This window comes from Rhinopithecus bieti, unplaced genomic scaffold (genome assembly GCF_001698545.2).
Source record: "Rhinopithecus bieti isolate Rb0 unplaced genomic scaffold, ASM169854v2 scaffold_3878, whole genome shotgun sequence".
NCBI classification, from domain to species: domain Eukaryota; kingdom Metazoa; phylum Chordata; class Mammalia; order Primates; family Cercopithecidae; genus Rhinopithecus; species Rhinopithecus bieti.
Window position 1 is genome coordinate 916,489 of NW_016805059.1, and position 15,991 is coordinate 932,479.

The 15,991-nt window shown below is 34.0% G+C and overlaps 1 protein-coding gene across 1 annotated transcript in view; it reads right to left on the bottom strand.

Annotated features, from left to right (window-relative positions):
• Positions 1 to 3,239: 3,239 nt before the first annotated feature.
• GLRB (glycine receptor beta) overlaps positions 3,240 to 15,991 on the bottom strand; it is a 93,656-nt gene continuing 80,904 nt past the window's right edge. The window contains exon 9 of the mRNA XM_017871025.1: positions 3,240 to 4,899. Within this exon, the coding sequence (XP_017726514.1) occupies positions 4,603 to 4,899 (297 nt within the window). The 3' untranslated portion in view covers positions 3,240 to 4,602. The remainder of the gene's footprint in view (positions 4,900 to 15,991) is intronic.

Sequence of the window (15,991 nt, forward strand, 5' to 3'; positions counted from 1 at the left end):
GTTAATCACATGAAAGTCTTCAAGCATTACTCCAGTGATGTGGCTGATGCTTTGAAAGAACTTGACCCTAACCTCTTAAATGGCTAAGATTAGCTTCACTAAAAATTGGGAGTGAATGCTAAATTATTAATGTATTGCACAAACATATGGAATTATTTAAAAAATAATTTGAATAAATCTGCTATTCTAAAGCAAGGTAATAATAGTCTATCGAGTAAGCATTGAGTAAAGGCTATAAAGTACTTCAAACTATTTCTCATTTTAGGCTTTATATTTTAAAATTTTATACTTATTTGTAGAAATGGAAACTTTCAGTAGTATAAATAATAACTGAGGTGCTTTTAAAGAAGCTTAATTTGAAGACTGCATATGTAATGGAAAATATTTTCACTTCATTTTTCACTAGAGATGAAACCATAAGATTAAAAAAAATTACATATTTTCACTCATATGTTGGAGCCAAAATGGTGGATGTCATGAAGATAGAGAGTAGATTGCTAGTTACCAGAAGCCAGGAAGGGTAGCAGGGAGGAGTGGGTGCAGAGAGGTTAATTAATGGGAACAAACATACAGTTAGAAGAAATAAGACCTGGTATTCAATAGATCGAGAGGGTGTCTAGAGTTAACATTAATCTATTTTACATTTCAAAATAGCTGAAAGAGAACAATTCTAATGTTCTTAGCATAAAGAAAAGATAAATATTTAAGGTGATGAATATCCTAATTATCCTGAATTGATTTTATGAAAATGTATCAAATTATCACGTGTCCTTAAAATATGTACATCTATTATATGTCAATAAAAAGTAAAAATACCTAATGTTGAATAAATACATATTAGTTAAAATAATTATCTGAAGACCCTTAACAGCCAAGCCTGATCCACTTGAAAGAAATCGTGAAATGTAAAATTAACCACTTACTTCAAAGATAAGGAACTGGCTCAACTTAGTACTCCAATCACTACTACTAAATGTGATATAAAACAGTCAAAATCAGTTTGAGTAGAGTTTAGGATATGAGAAGAGTAGTAGTGTCAGAAACATCTGCAAAGGTAAGCTAAACATTTAATAGGGATAATTTCATACGAGAGAGGATATTTTACTTAGTTCGTGTGACAAAAGACACTAAAGACGTTTGAGCAGAATGCCACGATCACAGTTCTATTTTACAGAAATTAACATCAGATAATTAAATATGATCCTGTAATGAATCCTGAACAACAGCCAAAAACAGTGGAACAATTGGGAAATTCGAATTAATTCTCTAGATTCTAGCATTTTATCAATGTTAACTTCCTGATATTGATATCTTGTTCTACAATGGTTATGAAAGAAAATGCCCCTATATTTTGGGGAACACTAATACGTGTAGAGGTAAAGAAACATCATACCTGCAATTTTAAACATTTCAGAATAAAATATCTCATGCACACAGAGTAGAGGGAGAAAATAAAGCAAGTATGAGAAAGTATTTACATTTGGGAAATTTAGGTGAAGAGTACACAGAAATTCTTCACAAGATTTTTTTTTCCAATATTTTTGAAAGTCTGAGACAATGTCAAAAAAGATTTTTAAAAAAAGAAAAGTAACGTATTCACAACTTTAGACTAAGAGATTACTACTCTGAGAATTTGGGCGTATCATGGTGAAATGCTACATTAGCAGCTTTTTAGAGAGAAAATGACAGAGTTTATCAGAATTTAATAGTTATTTATCTTTCAATTTAGCAACTCCTCTTTCAGCATCAGCCTCATGGAAATATATGTATTTGTGCACAAAGATATTTATTGCGACTCTGTTTTGTGTTTGGAGGAAAACGAACTAAGTTTTACTTAAAAGAAATTAAATTAAGACACATTCATCCTATTGAATAATAGCAGACGCTTGATTTATGAATACCTAATATGTCCCAAGTAAGGACCTGGAAAAAACTCTAGGACATGTTAAATTTAAAAAATTGCAAAACCCTACATAAAGTAAAATCCCATTTAGGTAATATGTTATTATGGTACATTATCTTTTATATTTAAAAATTAGATAGATGTTGAAAATGCCTAGAATGAGTTCTGAATAGACACAAAACAATGATGACTTCTGGGTAAGAGACAGAATAGTTTGAAGGAAAAAGGCTATGGACGGCAACTTTACGTACTGACTGTAAATACATGTTTGTTTTATAATACTCAACATATTCAGGTATTACCTATGCAGCTAAAAAGTAAAAATTACAAAGTTAGTTTAAAAATAGAGTTGTACTAGAGTGAGACTGTAGACTGCTGAAAGAGTCTGATTACATAGAATGAGAAACTGAATTAGGATGGTGTCAGCCAGAATGGAGAGGAGGTGAAAGGTATAAGAGGGAGAATTTATAGGACTTGATACTTAAGGGGACAGACCGTGTGAGAAAGGAAGATGAATTTAACAAGGGCAACTGGAATAGCAATGGCTTTAACAGAAATAAAAAATGAGAGAGCCTACTGATTTTTGAAAAGATGATAATTTTGACTTTAAAGACATTGAATTTGAGGTATCAGCAGATGCTCCAGGTAGATATTCTGCAAATCTCCCAGAAATATATAATACTGAAAGTACACAGATCAGAACTACTCTGGAGTTCCGTGACTAAATCTTTCAGAAGAATTATAAAACAACTGTCAGCAGACACTCATTGTATTTCTTTGTCATGATCTTTTTCTAGTGCTCCATTTGTAGTTACACATGCACACTTAATCCTGGGATAGCTATTCATATATACTTGGGTATTAAAATTGGTCTTAAGAGGCTACAATATTATATTACAGAAAAGTAATTCATTTATACCATTTTCCACAAATAAATTTCTATATAATGAGATCTGTCTTCAATATGGTACATCTTCCACTTAAAACCCTATATCTAGATCACATTCCCTAATATGAATGAAACTTGCCAAAATAAAGGAAACAGATTATAAGCAAATATAATTACAGGTAAATATTTTAAGTGATTTAAATCATACTCATTTATTTTTCTTACCACAGTTCCATTAAAATGCTCTTGCCCTGGGTCTTAGAAGATATTAAGTCCATCAACAGGGTTACCTGTAGCACTGTAAAATTATTCGGATGTCACCTTTACAACTAGAGGGTGCTGAAGTACTACAAAGGATTCGATTATATCCCATTAAAATAATGTCATCAGTGAGAATCTTTTAAAATTCAAAGCTTCAATAAATTGAATAGCACTGAATTACATATGGCAATTTGCATAAATAATACTTTATTATTGAATTTGCCACACAAACTCATAGCTGCAACAAAACTCTTCAGATAATGTAAATGTACTTCTTTAGTCTTATGTTTATCTATGTGAATTAACGGTAGTTCTGTTTCAGATATAGCAGAAAGACAAAGGTGCACTGGATGTGATATTAACAAATGGTGGTCTCATAAAATGAGACTTAGTGCTTACTTTTGGGTTGGAACAAGTTCAAAGTAAGTAAATCTCAGTTGTCTAGACTTTTAACAAGAAAGAAAATACAAGTAGAAGTGAAGTCTAATACAAACAAAGTTATTATTTACTTAATCTCTAAATATTTTGTGACTAATCCCAAAATATTCAAATAAAAAAATAAATTCAGAAAACATTTTTAATTTTACTTAAAATATGCAAACATTTTAATAAAATAAAAAAGTTAAAATCTTATAATAATTATGGATTTCTTTTCAACTTATTACTTCCCTTGGTTTCTCAAAATGATGTAAAATCATGTATCTATTACTGCATTCCAATTTAAAATATGTACGACTCATTTTAATGCACAATGTTTTATGTAATACGTACCAACAAATGAAATCCATGAAAATACATTTAGGTTTTCAGGTGGATTAAATAGAATTTTGTTTATGCTAAATATTTCATCAATAAGGTATCTTTAATTTTTTATTTTGTCAGAATTCATTATACAGTTACATAAATATAGGTTTCCCTTTGTTTAAAAATGCTTACTGTGTATTACTATCTGATATTTTGACAACACAAGCACACTTTAAAATGAGCTGATTTTACAAATTAATATTTTGTGAACTTTATTTCTCCGTAGAGCCCGCATAATTATAATTGATACATTTCTACTTACAAAGTTTAAACAATATGTAATACAACCTTTTAAAATCTGTTATAATACCATCTAAAATTTTACAAGAATAAGATGGCTTTCTTTGAAAGTTACAAGGAAGGAAATTTGAAATACTACATAGGGTAGAATGGTAAACATAGCAGGATTTAGCGTGCATATTATTTTATTATCAGAATTATCTGTAGTATTTGCAGTTTACACTAACTGAAGAGAATTGTTTGGGTTATATTATGTAGTATGCTTGTCCTTCATTTATTACTAAGCAATATGTTCACTATACATATATACATCATTATTAGAGCACAGACATTACATGATCATGCTGCCATTCAAAATTAAGGTGCCACATTTTTATTACAATCAAATGGCATCCAAAATGCAATGTTGCTATGAAAATTCAAAAGTTCTCACAGATTGGCATTTATGAATGGAGTAGGTCACAATTAAATTGAATTTTTATTTTGTACAAATGGAAAAGATTTATCATAAATATATAGACCAATATATAACATTGAAGAACAAGAAGCAGAAAGGAAACAATGCTCTTGCATAAAGATCAATTCGCTTTGCTGCTGTTGGAATAACAGGTTTTGCAGGGGGAGGCTTCTTGTTGTTCTTAGCCTGAGATTTCCCAAGTCCATTGTTAACTTCAATGGGTTTTCCATAGCAGTCATAATTGGATAATTCAAAATCTCTTGGTAAGCTTCCAACAATGCTGAAGTCATTAGATCTCAAATCAGACTTAGAAGTACAAACTTTTTTGCATCTGGTCTCACCAACCTAAGAATAAATATTGAAGACAATGTATTTAGAATCTTTCTACTTATGAAACACATCTCTTCAAAGGATATTTTTAAAATTGCTAGTTTCCACAAGAGGTATTTGCTTATGTCACAAAGAACTAACAGAGAGAATGGTTATCTGATTAAACAATCAGATAGCCTGAGCATTTAGGGCTCTAAAATGTTGCCTAAATAATAAAGCTTATGTTATGGAATGAACTTTTGATTGGTTATTTTATGCTAAGGAATCAAAGCTCAGATTGATTTTAGGTGCTACCAGGCTTGTGAAAGTTATCAGTTGTAAGACTAATAAATAAAAATCCATCCTTGCTCCAGTATTTAACCATGACAGAGACAATATTCTACAATGTATGGATTATAAAAATGCTCTGGTATTACTAGCTTTTGACTTTCCTATAGATCTTGTTTCCAAGTAGAGTGGCTTATAAATGTTAAGGAATTTATCCCTCCAATGAGACAGACTCCAAGTCACATTCGCAAACAAGAACTGAAAAATGGTCACAATTCCCATGAACCAAATATTTACTAGTGATAGACATTCCCAAATTGTTGGCTGAACTTAACCAAACATGCTCAGACAATACGGAGGAATGATGTGTTCTTCAGATAGACCATATGCTACAGAGATTATTATTTAGTCACTAATTTCTGAATTATGAAATTTGAATAAATTCCTTATAATACACAAAATAATTACAGTTACAACATGGGTTTGAACTGCAAGGGTCCACTTACACATGGGCTTTTTTTCAATAAATACAGTTGCCCTTTCGTATCTGCAGGTTCTGAATCTACATCCAAATGCAGATCAAAAATATAGTGTTCACAAAATCCGTGAATATAGAGGGTCAACTTTTTGTATCCACAAGTTCCACAGGGCAGACTGCGGGGACTTGAGTATGCATAGATTTTGATATCTGCAGGGGATACTGGAACCAATCCCCCGCAGATACAAAAGGACAATTATATTTTATGCTGAACTCTCTCTAGTAATCAAAATGCTCCTAGATTAGAAGAATAGGCTAACACCAATGTTTGAGAATAGCACTGACATATCACAAAAGTCCACAAAAAGGTAAGTTCTTGGCTAGATTGCTTCATTTTCTCACTGTTCTTACCACTGAGTTTTGCTATTCACATTTAGAATCTTCACTATTGACATTTACTCAATTTTTATTGAACATGAAAATCATTTAATTGTATATTATTAGTATATCACAGTTACTCTAGTTATTGCTTTTTAAATACAATTAATACTTTGACTATTTCTATAGACTATTTACATTTACTAAATTATAGCTGGGTTAAAAACACTATACCTCATATAATAAGTAAAACAAATATTTCCTCAACAGTACTTTAGGTACCAGGAGACTATCCTTTACCTGAATAAACATATATTTATATATATATATTTCCTAGACAAGAGCCAGATGGCAGTGTTCAAAGGTGGACAGCAAAATGCCCAAGATAAACTGACTGACAAAGCAAGTTAAATGTATTTCTACATCCTCCTGTGATTATACATTTAAGTTATTTCCATTTCTCCTCCAATTATGAGCATATATTGATGTTATATTTTTTAAGCTAGCATACAAATGTTGGCTTTGTTATTATATACTTTATGCCATATGTATATTTGCAAAATGCCAGTGGGTAAGAAACTTTTAAAAAGATATTTATGTAAATATGTTTGCAGAAAAATATACAAAAAATGTTGATGAGGAGGAATGGGGATTGAGGAACTAGAAGTTCACCTTTCTGCACATTTGATATTTGTAAAACACGATGTAAATCACCAATATATTGATTTATTTAGAAATTGTTCATTATAAAATAGCGCAAATGGAAACACAGTCCCATCCTGGTTCAATAGGACTTTAATTGAGGTAGTTTTTAATAGCATCATTTTTTATTCTAGACAGTTTCATTATCACACTACCTCATTTTTGTTACCAGTAATTTTCAGAAATGAGAGAAGTTTATATGGCGAAAGCAAATAAGACACATATTCATAAGGAACAATTGAGAAATTATTAATTGTAGGTTAATATAGCCAAATCCGCTTTTAAGAATACGTGTCAAGAAGTAGGCCACTGTGAAAAAAGAGGATTCTTGTCCCCACCCCCCACTCCACTTTTTTAATGTGCAGTTACAATTTACCAATTGTGAGAGCTCAACTGTGCATGAAAGAGCAGTGCCTACATCTGCATGGCATCAAGAAGTACAGACAGGCTTTAGTCCCTATCAATTTAGACTCTGTGTCTAGTAAAATGACAAAAAAAAAAAAAAAAATGATGAAATGTGACTCCCAGTGTTGGCAGTGGGGCCTAGCGTGAGGTGTTTGGGTCACAGAGCCAGATCCCTCATGACTGGCTTGGTGTCCTCCCTGTGGTAATGAATGAGTTGTCTATTAGTTCAAGTGAAATCTGACTGTTAGAAAGGGCCTAGCACCTGCCTTCCCTCTCACTCCCCCTCTTGCCATCTGACATGCCGGCTCCCCTGCACCTTCCACCATTATTGTAAGCTTCCTGAGTCCCTCACTGGAAGTAGATTCTGATGCCATGCTTCTAGTACAGCTTGCAGAACCATGAACCAAATAAACCTATTTTCTTATAAATTATACAGCCTCAGGTATTTCCTTTATAGTAGCACAAAATGGACTATACACTAGTCGAAAGAGTGAAAGAGAGAAAAAGCAGCAACTAAAATCTAAACTGTTTAAATATGACTTCAGGAAATGCACACACACACATAAACATATACAAATACACATCTATTTTTTGCCCCATTTATCTAAATTGAATTTTTAAAAGACTACTTTCATCAATTTGTCCACCACCCAAACTCCAATAGTACGTGTACAGGCAGGCATGGGTGTGCACACACACACGGACTTGCACACTCACATCTGCCCTATTATTGTTCCAGACAGAACATCAGACAGAAGACCACATTTAATCTTCAGTTTTCCAATGCAGTTTGAGGAATGTGTGAGTCTCCGCATGTATCAGTGACCTTTTGTAAAGAGTAACTCACTATCTTGATCGGAATAGAAGTGGAGAACAGACTTTACATATCAAATCTTTGCATTACTCTAAGACTTTCGAGCAAGCTTTAAAATCAAGGACTCTGTGGGTATCACAGTTGCTCTTTCTCCCTTTAGAATTCCCCATTCCAAAGGCTTTAGGTGTACAAGCTACTTATCATAACAAGGGAGTACTCCAGACTCTTGCCTATAGACTTAATAGCTTAACACCAAGTATATGTAGAATATACTATAGAAATGCATTTGCTGTAAATCATATTTTTATATCATTTTAGGTGTGATTGTAGTATCTGTAAATAACTAAATAAATGGGCAAATTTATATAATATTATAACCTAGGCCACAAATAAATATTTCCAATTTTCTAATCTATTTTATTTATATAACCATATAAATTCTGCCAGCAATTTAAATAATATTAGGATTTGATCCATACAGTTTATTCAAACTATAGATATAGAATATTATGTTTATTCACAGAGATTACTTAAATATAGTAAACATGTCAGTAAGAGAATAATTTTTTCAGAGTTGAAGCCGTAACATTACAAAGCATTCCAAAAAAGCTGCACATTGGTTATATTAAGTTTCTAAAATCTAATTCCTTAAAAGTCTCTCGGAGACATATTTGAAGATTCTTGTATTCAAGAATAAGTAGAGGTGCACGTGTGGGGTGGACAGAACCTTACTACAGAAGTAATTTTTAATGATAATGACATAACTGAATAAAGAACAAGATTAGGTTCCCTAATAAGAAGTACTCAGAGCTTCTTAAATAGGTCATGGTTCATAAAGTAGTTGGCTAGTCTCCTTGCCCCATTCATCACAGATTTTACATGAAGAAATGTTTTTTTCAGTTAATACTCCCTACACCTTATTATCATATCAGATATATACATGAAAGTACAAAAGAATTTACAGTATAAATACTATTTTAAACAGTTATAACATCACATGAAAAGAGATGAAATAAACTGCTTATAAAGAAGGCATTAACCCTACTTAACACATATTCTTAAAAGAGAATTTGGCTTTATTAACCTACAATTAATAATTTCTCAATTGCTCCTTATTACGAATATGTGTCTCATCTACTTTCATCATATAAACTTCTGTCACTTCTGAAAATTACTGGTAACAAAAATGAGGTAGTGTGATAATGAAACTGTCAAGAATAAAAAACGATGCTATTAAAAACTTTCTAATGCTTCCAACTTTAGCCTCTAAGATTTTATTTGTGGTTCTTTCAAGTTTCATTCCACACAAATTTAAAAGCAAATAACTTTATGCAGTATTTCTTGACCAGAATACTTAGGCATGATTTCATGGTAATAATGGTATCCTCTACAGACAATAAAATATATTCAGAGGGAATAATTTGTATATATTTTGCTAAATTTAAGTCCATTAAATCATTATCATTAAAAATCTCCTTTAAATATAAACAGCAGCTTTTATTTTTTAATTTATATAAACTTGTAGACATAGGTACTATTTTCTTTGTCTTTTATTCATAAAACCTTTGTGTATGGCACATACTATGCATTAGAAATAGGGTGACATTAACAACAGTAGGTTCTTAACTGTTTTGTTGAATAAAAATAGTAATACGTGAATGAACAAACAAAAGTAACCAAGATATTGGAATGACTGAAAAGCACCATTTTACTGGGAAAAAAAAATGCTCCAGATAATTATATAAGCATGGTAACATATTTTGTATATAGGACACAAATTATAAAAAATCTTACAGTAAAACTACAAATTATCATTTTTTTCTACTTTTTAAATCTTTCATTTCCTTAGGAAGCACAATATTTAGGAAGCACAATATTTTATTACATCAGCGGTTCAAGTACATTGTTCCCTACAATCCCAAATTATAGTTTATTGCCTTCCATTAATTATTATTGTTATTTTGTTGAAGTAACATATTGAAATTATTTGGCAATTGCATTTAGAAAGCAAAGTACATTAGAACAAATGCATTGTGAACTAAAAGTTTTAATTTACATTTTTCACTCCAAAACCATTGAATTGAAACAGGTAACATCTACTTTTATATCTTCTTTCATATGTCAATATGCAACAATCTTATGACTCATCAAGTTACACACTTCATATAAGTTATTTTTAGACTCATGTTATCATTTTGAAGCCTGTCTCAGGAAACAAATATTCCATAGGTACAAAGTTTAGTCTAGAAAGTGCATTTTTGTCCTGTAAAGAATAAGAGTACATTTATTTCTAAAGATTAAAATTTCTGGTCAATTCTTAACTCTTTATGCATCTCTTCTTGTCTTTTGAAGTAAAATGTCATAGCAGTTTCAGAATTCAAACAAGTGTGTTTCTATGAGCAGCTAAAACATAGAGAATTAAAATATAAAAGTTCTTAAATGTGTTGAATTTTTATTTATTGGGTAATTATTTTAATTACTATTTTTAATTTTACTGCTTTAAAGATAAACTTAAAATAACATTACTGGGTTTACTACTTCATGGATCCTCTCATCCTTCCTACCCATGTTCATAAATAATCTGAATATATTCTACAATGCTCTAGAAAGCTGGCTCTAGTTAGCCTCCTTCCATCAGTACCCCTACCTGATGGAATATATTAAGGTATCAGGATCGTTGCACATTAGTATTCTGTTACTACATTTAATTTAATGTAGTAGCATAATTTAATTGAATTGCACATTAGTATTCTGTTACTACATTTAATTTCTGTGCTTATTGAGGGCCTATAATAAACCAGCCAATGGAGCAGATCATAGGGATTACTAGGAATCAAGCACCTGTTCTATAGAGCATCCTTGCTTTCTCTATCCAAGTCTCTTAACCAGAGGTCAAGTTAGAGGGGTTGGTGGGCTGGAAATGGGAGGAAGTGGTAAAAGATAGGGAGATGTAAATCGAGGAGTACATAGCAAGTGTCAAAAAATCAGGTAGAGAACACTTCCACATAACATAAGTCTCTCAGGTATTCTTCCTTCCATTTCTGACTTGGAGAAATAAGTGTATGCGTTAGAAGGGGAAGCTCAGTTTCTCACCAACAGTATGCTTCCAATACCATTTCTCTGTCGTGCCAAAGCCTGCCTTTAAGCAATCCCTTAGTTCTTCTAGATATTATGTTACTTCTTACATGGGTGGTAACAGAGAAAAAAATAAAATATTGGTAAAGGGAATAAAAATTACTCCAAATGTTTGTTTTCCTGGTGTAGGATTGCAGTAAGTCTGAAACGACCCAGTAGACAGAACAGCAACAACAATGAAAGTGTTAAGAGTAGCCCACTGACCAATCTATTTAATTATTAGAGTGTGGTAAGCAGGGTGCAGGTATGATGAGGATGCTGAGGGCCCTGAAAAGCATAGAGGACTTCTACATCCAGGAAGATAGAGTAGACATACCTTTCCTATTCCTCCTGCTAAGTTCAATAAAAAATCCTGGACATTACATTAAAACACACACATACACACACCCACAGAGACAGAGAGAGAGAGAGAGAGACTGTGAAAGGGAGAGAAGAGGAAGCAGATCAACCCGGGGACTCAGGACCCAAGGAACCATGCAATGGTGAGTTCCTGCATTCCCTTTCAGTCTCATATAATCCCAGATTTGGGGCTAAAGAAGCCAGCAAGTGGAAATGCCAACAGGTGCAGACAAAAAAAGCCCCAACGGCCTGCTCTGTTTAGCCAAAGAACAAAGAAAGGGGCAGCCCAGCAACACAGAACATTTTTAGATATTAACCTCTCTATTCTTGGCAAATAGTACAGAAGAATATGTGCTCCCACCCCACCCCAAAAGACATGCCAGCAACATCCAAGAGGTGAGGGGGCCGAGGCTTGGACTTTAAAAAGGCTGTGATGAGGCAGTCTGATCTCCACTGAGGTAGTGTCAAGTGGTGATCCAGGGCTTCCATCACCATAGACCAGGAGCAAGGCCCTGATCCCTGCCACAGTGTCTATGGAAACTACGTAGGGAGTATGGACTTACACCTACACCCAGCAGTAACAAGATGCTCCTCCTCTTCCACACTGAGGTGATGTCACAGGAGGCCATGGAGGGTCAGGACTTCCACCATCACCAATTGGTCATGAAGGCAACCCCTGCTGCTGTGTTGGTAGAGACAGCATGGGGAACTGGTGACCCCCAATCCCACCCAGCAGTAACAAGGAGCTCTACCCTGACCAAGTGGGACACCTGGACTTGTACCTTTGCTTGGAAGTAATGAGGCAGCACCCATCCTTCCCCTGACAGAACAGAGTCAGAGAAAGCCAGTAAAAACATAAGGCTTCAACACGATTCAGAGTCTCATAACATAATATCAAAATGTCCAAGTTTCAATACAAAATCACTCATCATATAAAAAACTGGGAAAGATCTCAAACTGTACAACAAAAGACAAAAAAAATTCTGAGAAATCTGAGAAAGATATTACAACATTCATGATAAAAATTATTCAGTGATCAATTATGAACATAGTTGGAACAAATGAAAAAAATACATACATACCAAATGGAAACTGTAAAGCTCATAGATTAGATCAACAGGAAAATATAAAGGGCAGAGGAAAAAAAAATCAGTGTACTGGGAGATTGCAGAAGACATTGTCAAAGAAGTTCCAGCCAGGCCAACCAGGTAAGAGAAAGAAATAAAGGGCGTCCAAATTAGAAAAGAGGAAGTCAGACTATTGCTGTTCAACAATTATGTGACTGTGCACTTAGAAAACCCTAGAGATTCCTCCAAAAGACTCCTAGATTTGATAAACAAAATCAGTAAAGTCTCTAGTTACAAAATCAATGTACACAAATCAATAGTATTGCTATACATCAACAATGACCGAGCTGAGAATCAAAATAAGAACTCAATTTCTCTTCCAATGTAGCAAAAAAAAAAAAAAAAAAAAAAAAAAAAAAAAAAAAAAAAAAAATGAAAATAACCTTACACAAACAAATGGAAACACATCCCATACTCATGGATTGGAATAATCAGTATCGTGAAAATGACCATACTGCCCAAAGCAATCTATAGATTCAGTGTAATTCTTATCAAAATACCAATATCATTTTTCACAGAATTAGAGAAAACAATCCTAAAACTTATATGGAACTAAAAGAGAGCCTGAGTAGCCAAAGCAATCCTAAGCAAAAATAATAAATGTCCAAGTTTCACATTTTATACACGGGACTTGAGCATTTGCAGACCTTGGTATCTGAGAAGAGTCCTAAAACCAGTTCCCTACAGTACCCAGGGACAATTGTATCACAAATCTAGCATTTGTGTTATCGGAGTCTTGAAAAGAGAAGAGAGAGGGCAAGTCAGAAAAAGTACATAAAGAAATAATAGCTGAAAACTTTCCAAATTTGGCAAGAAACATACACCTACATTTTCAACAAGCTAAAAAAATCTCAAACAAGATCAACTCAAAGAAATCCACACAGAGACATGTCATAATTAAACTTCTGATCACTACTCAACCAAAAGACCAAACAATTTTTTTGAAAGCATCCAGAGATAAGTGACACTTTACCTACAGGTGAAAACAATCAGAAAACTAGTTTTCATCAGAAGCCACGGAAGCCAGAAGAATACTTTTTAGGTGCTAAAAGAAATGCATTTAGAATTGTAACCTCACAATCCTACACCTAGAGAAAATATCCTTCAACAATGAAGGAGAAATCAAGACATTCTCAGATAAAGGGAAAGTAAACAAATGTGTCACCCACAGACCTATCCAAAAATGGGTAAAGGAAATTCCTGAAAAGGCGCAGTGGCTCATGCCTATAATCCCAGCATTTTTGGGAGCCTGAGGCAGGTGGATCACTTGAGGCCAGAAATTTGAGACTAGTCTGGCCAACGTGAGGAAACCCTGTCTCTACCAAAATATAAAACTTAGCCAGGTGTGGTGTGGCACATACCTCTGGTCCCAACTACTTGGGAGGCTTAGGTAGGAGGATTGCTTGAACCCAGGAGGCGGAGGTTGCATTAACTGAGATCACGCCACTGCACCCCCCAGCCTGGGCAACAGAGTAAAACTCTGTCTCAAAAAAACAAAACAAAACAAAACAAAACAAAACAAACGAAACAGGAAATTCTCTAAACAGAAAATAATAAAAGAGATATAACCTTGGAATATATGAAGATGAAAGAAAAACACAGTGAGTGAAAATATACAATAAGATTTTCTTCTCCTCGAGTTTTCTAAATTATATTTGATGGTGATGCAAAAACTATAATGTGATTCTAAATGTATGCAGAAGTATTTAAGACAATTGTAAACATCAGCTTAAGGGAGAAAAGAGGTAACGTTTTCAAACATCACCAAAACTAGAAAAAATGACACCAATAGATTGTGATGTTATGCACGCATATCTTATCCAGACCAACCACTAAAGAAGTTAAACAAAGAGATACACTTAAAAACAACACAGAAAGCTCAAAATGAAATTCAAAAGAAAAGTTCAAGTAACCTACATTAAAAAAGGTAAAAGAGGGCCAGGCACGGGGGCTCATCCCTGTAATCCCAGCACTTTGGGAGGCCGAGGTGGGTGGATCAGTTGAGGTCAGGAGTTCAAGACCAGCCTGATCAACATGGAGAAACACTGTATCTACTGAAAACACAAAATTAGCCAGATGTGGTGGTGGGTGCCTGTAATCCCAGCTACTCAGGAGGCTGAGGCAAGAGAATCACTTGAACCTAGGAGGTAGAGGTTGTGGTGAGCCGAGATTGCACCATTGCACTCCAGCCTGGGCAACAAGAGTGAAATTCCGCCTCAAAAAATAAATAAATAAATAAATAAGAAGAAGAAGAAGAAAAAAAAAAGAAAAATAAAGTAGAGAAACAAAAACCAAAATAAACAAAACAAAGAAAAACAAAACACAGAGTAAAGCCTTGTTGTATCAATAATTACGTTATGGAAATGATCTAAGTATACCAATTCAAACATAAGAGAATGGCAGAGCAGTTTAAATACCAAACGCCAACTATATGTTCTCTACAAGAAACTCATTTCAAATATAATGAAATAGAAATATTGGAGGTAGAAGTATGAAAAAGATATATTAAGGACATTTTTAAGGCCAAGATAGCATTAGACTAATGTGAATTTTCTCCTTATTCTTCATGAAAGGCATAAAGGAGTTATAAGGCCTCAAGAAGCCTCCCTGAAGGTTTCAGCTAAGTATTTGCAGAGGATCTTGGCTTTAGGCTCAGAAAATGAGTATAAATGACTTAAACAGTTTTTTAAAGGCCACAGGCAGCACCATATAAGCATGGTTCCTTTGCTTCTGCACCTAAAAACCACATGTGGTATACTCGTCTAGCATTCTAGGTAAGGTGAGTAGTGGTGATTAACAAACTGATAGAGTAATTGTCGGACCAGAGGAAAAGCATGGAAGGTAAGATTTTCAAGGCTGTAGGATGGAATGGACCTATTGGTCTTCTGTGGAATTTACTGCTCTTAGCTCAATGGAAATGGTCTTCTGGTTGACTGGTCCACCCATCCAGAGGGCATCTATGACGGGCACATTGGGGTAATGGACAGCTAACCTCAATCCTTTACACAGCCTAGTTCTTTGAGATTTGTCATTGTCCACTATTCTTAGACCCATAATCAATTGACAAGACAGCATTATGGGGTAAAATCTTAAATATTCCTTCTCCTGCCACTCACTGCTGGGCAGGACAGATTCCTAACTGAGGGCATCGTTTCCCTGAGACAGACATCCAGTAAACAAGTAGCCTTCCTGACATGCTCCAAGTGAAGTTCTCTAACTTAATGGGGAATGGTGGGTGATTTAATCATGAGCATGGGCTTCTCCAAGCCTTTTTATGTAAGGCAGATGATCAGCGATGCCCCACAGTCCTCTGGCCTTTCACTAAGATATATTGAATGAGAAACAATAGGAAGCTCTGTGCTCCAGCAAGGTCTCCATATTCAATGGTGACCATCAAAGCAGAGTTGAATCCTTAAACTCAGTGCAAAGTTCTCAAAAAATTTAATAAGGCATTACTTTTTT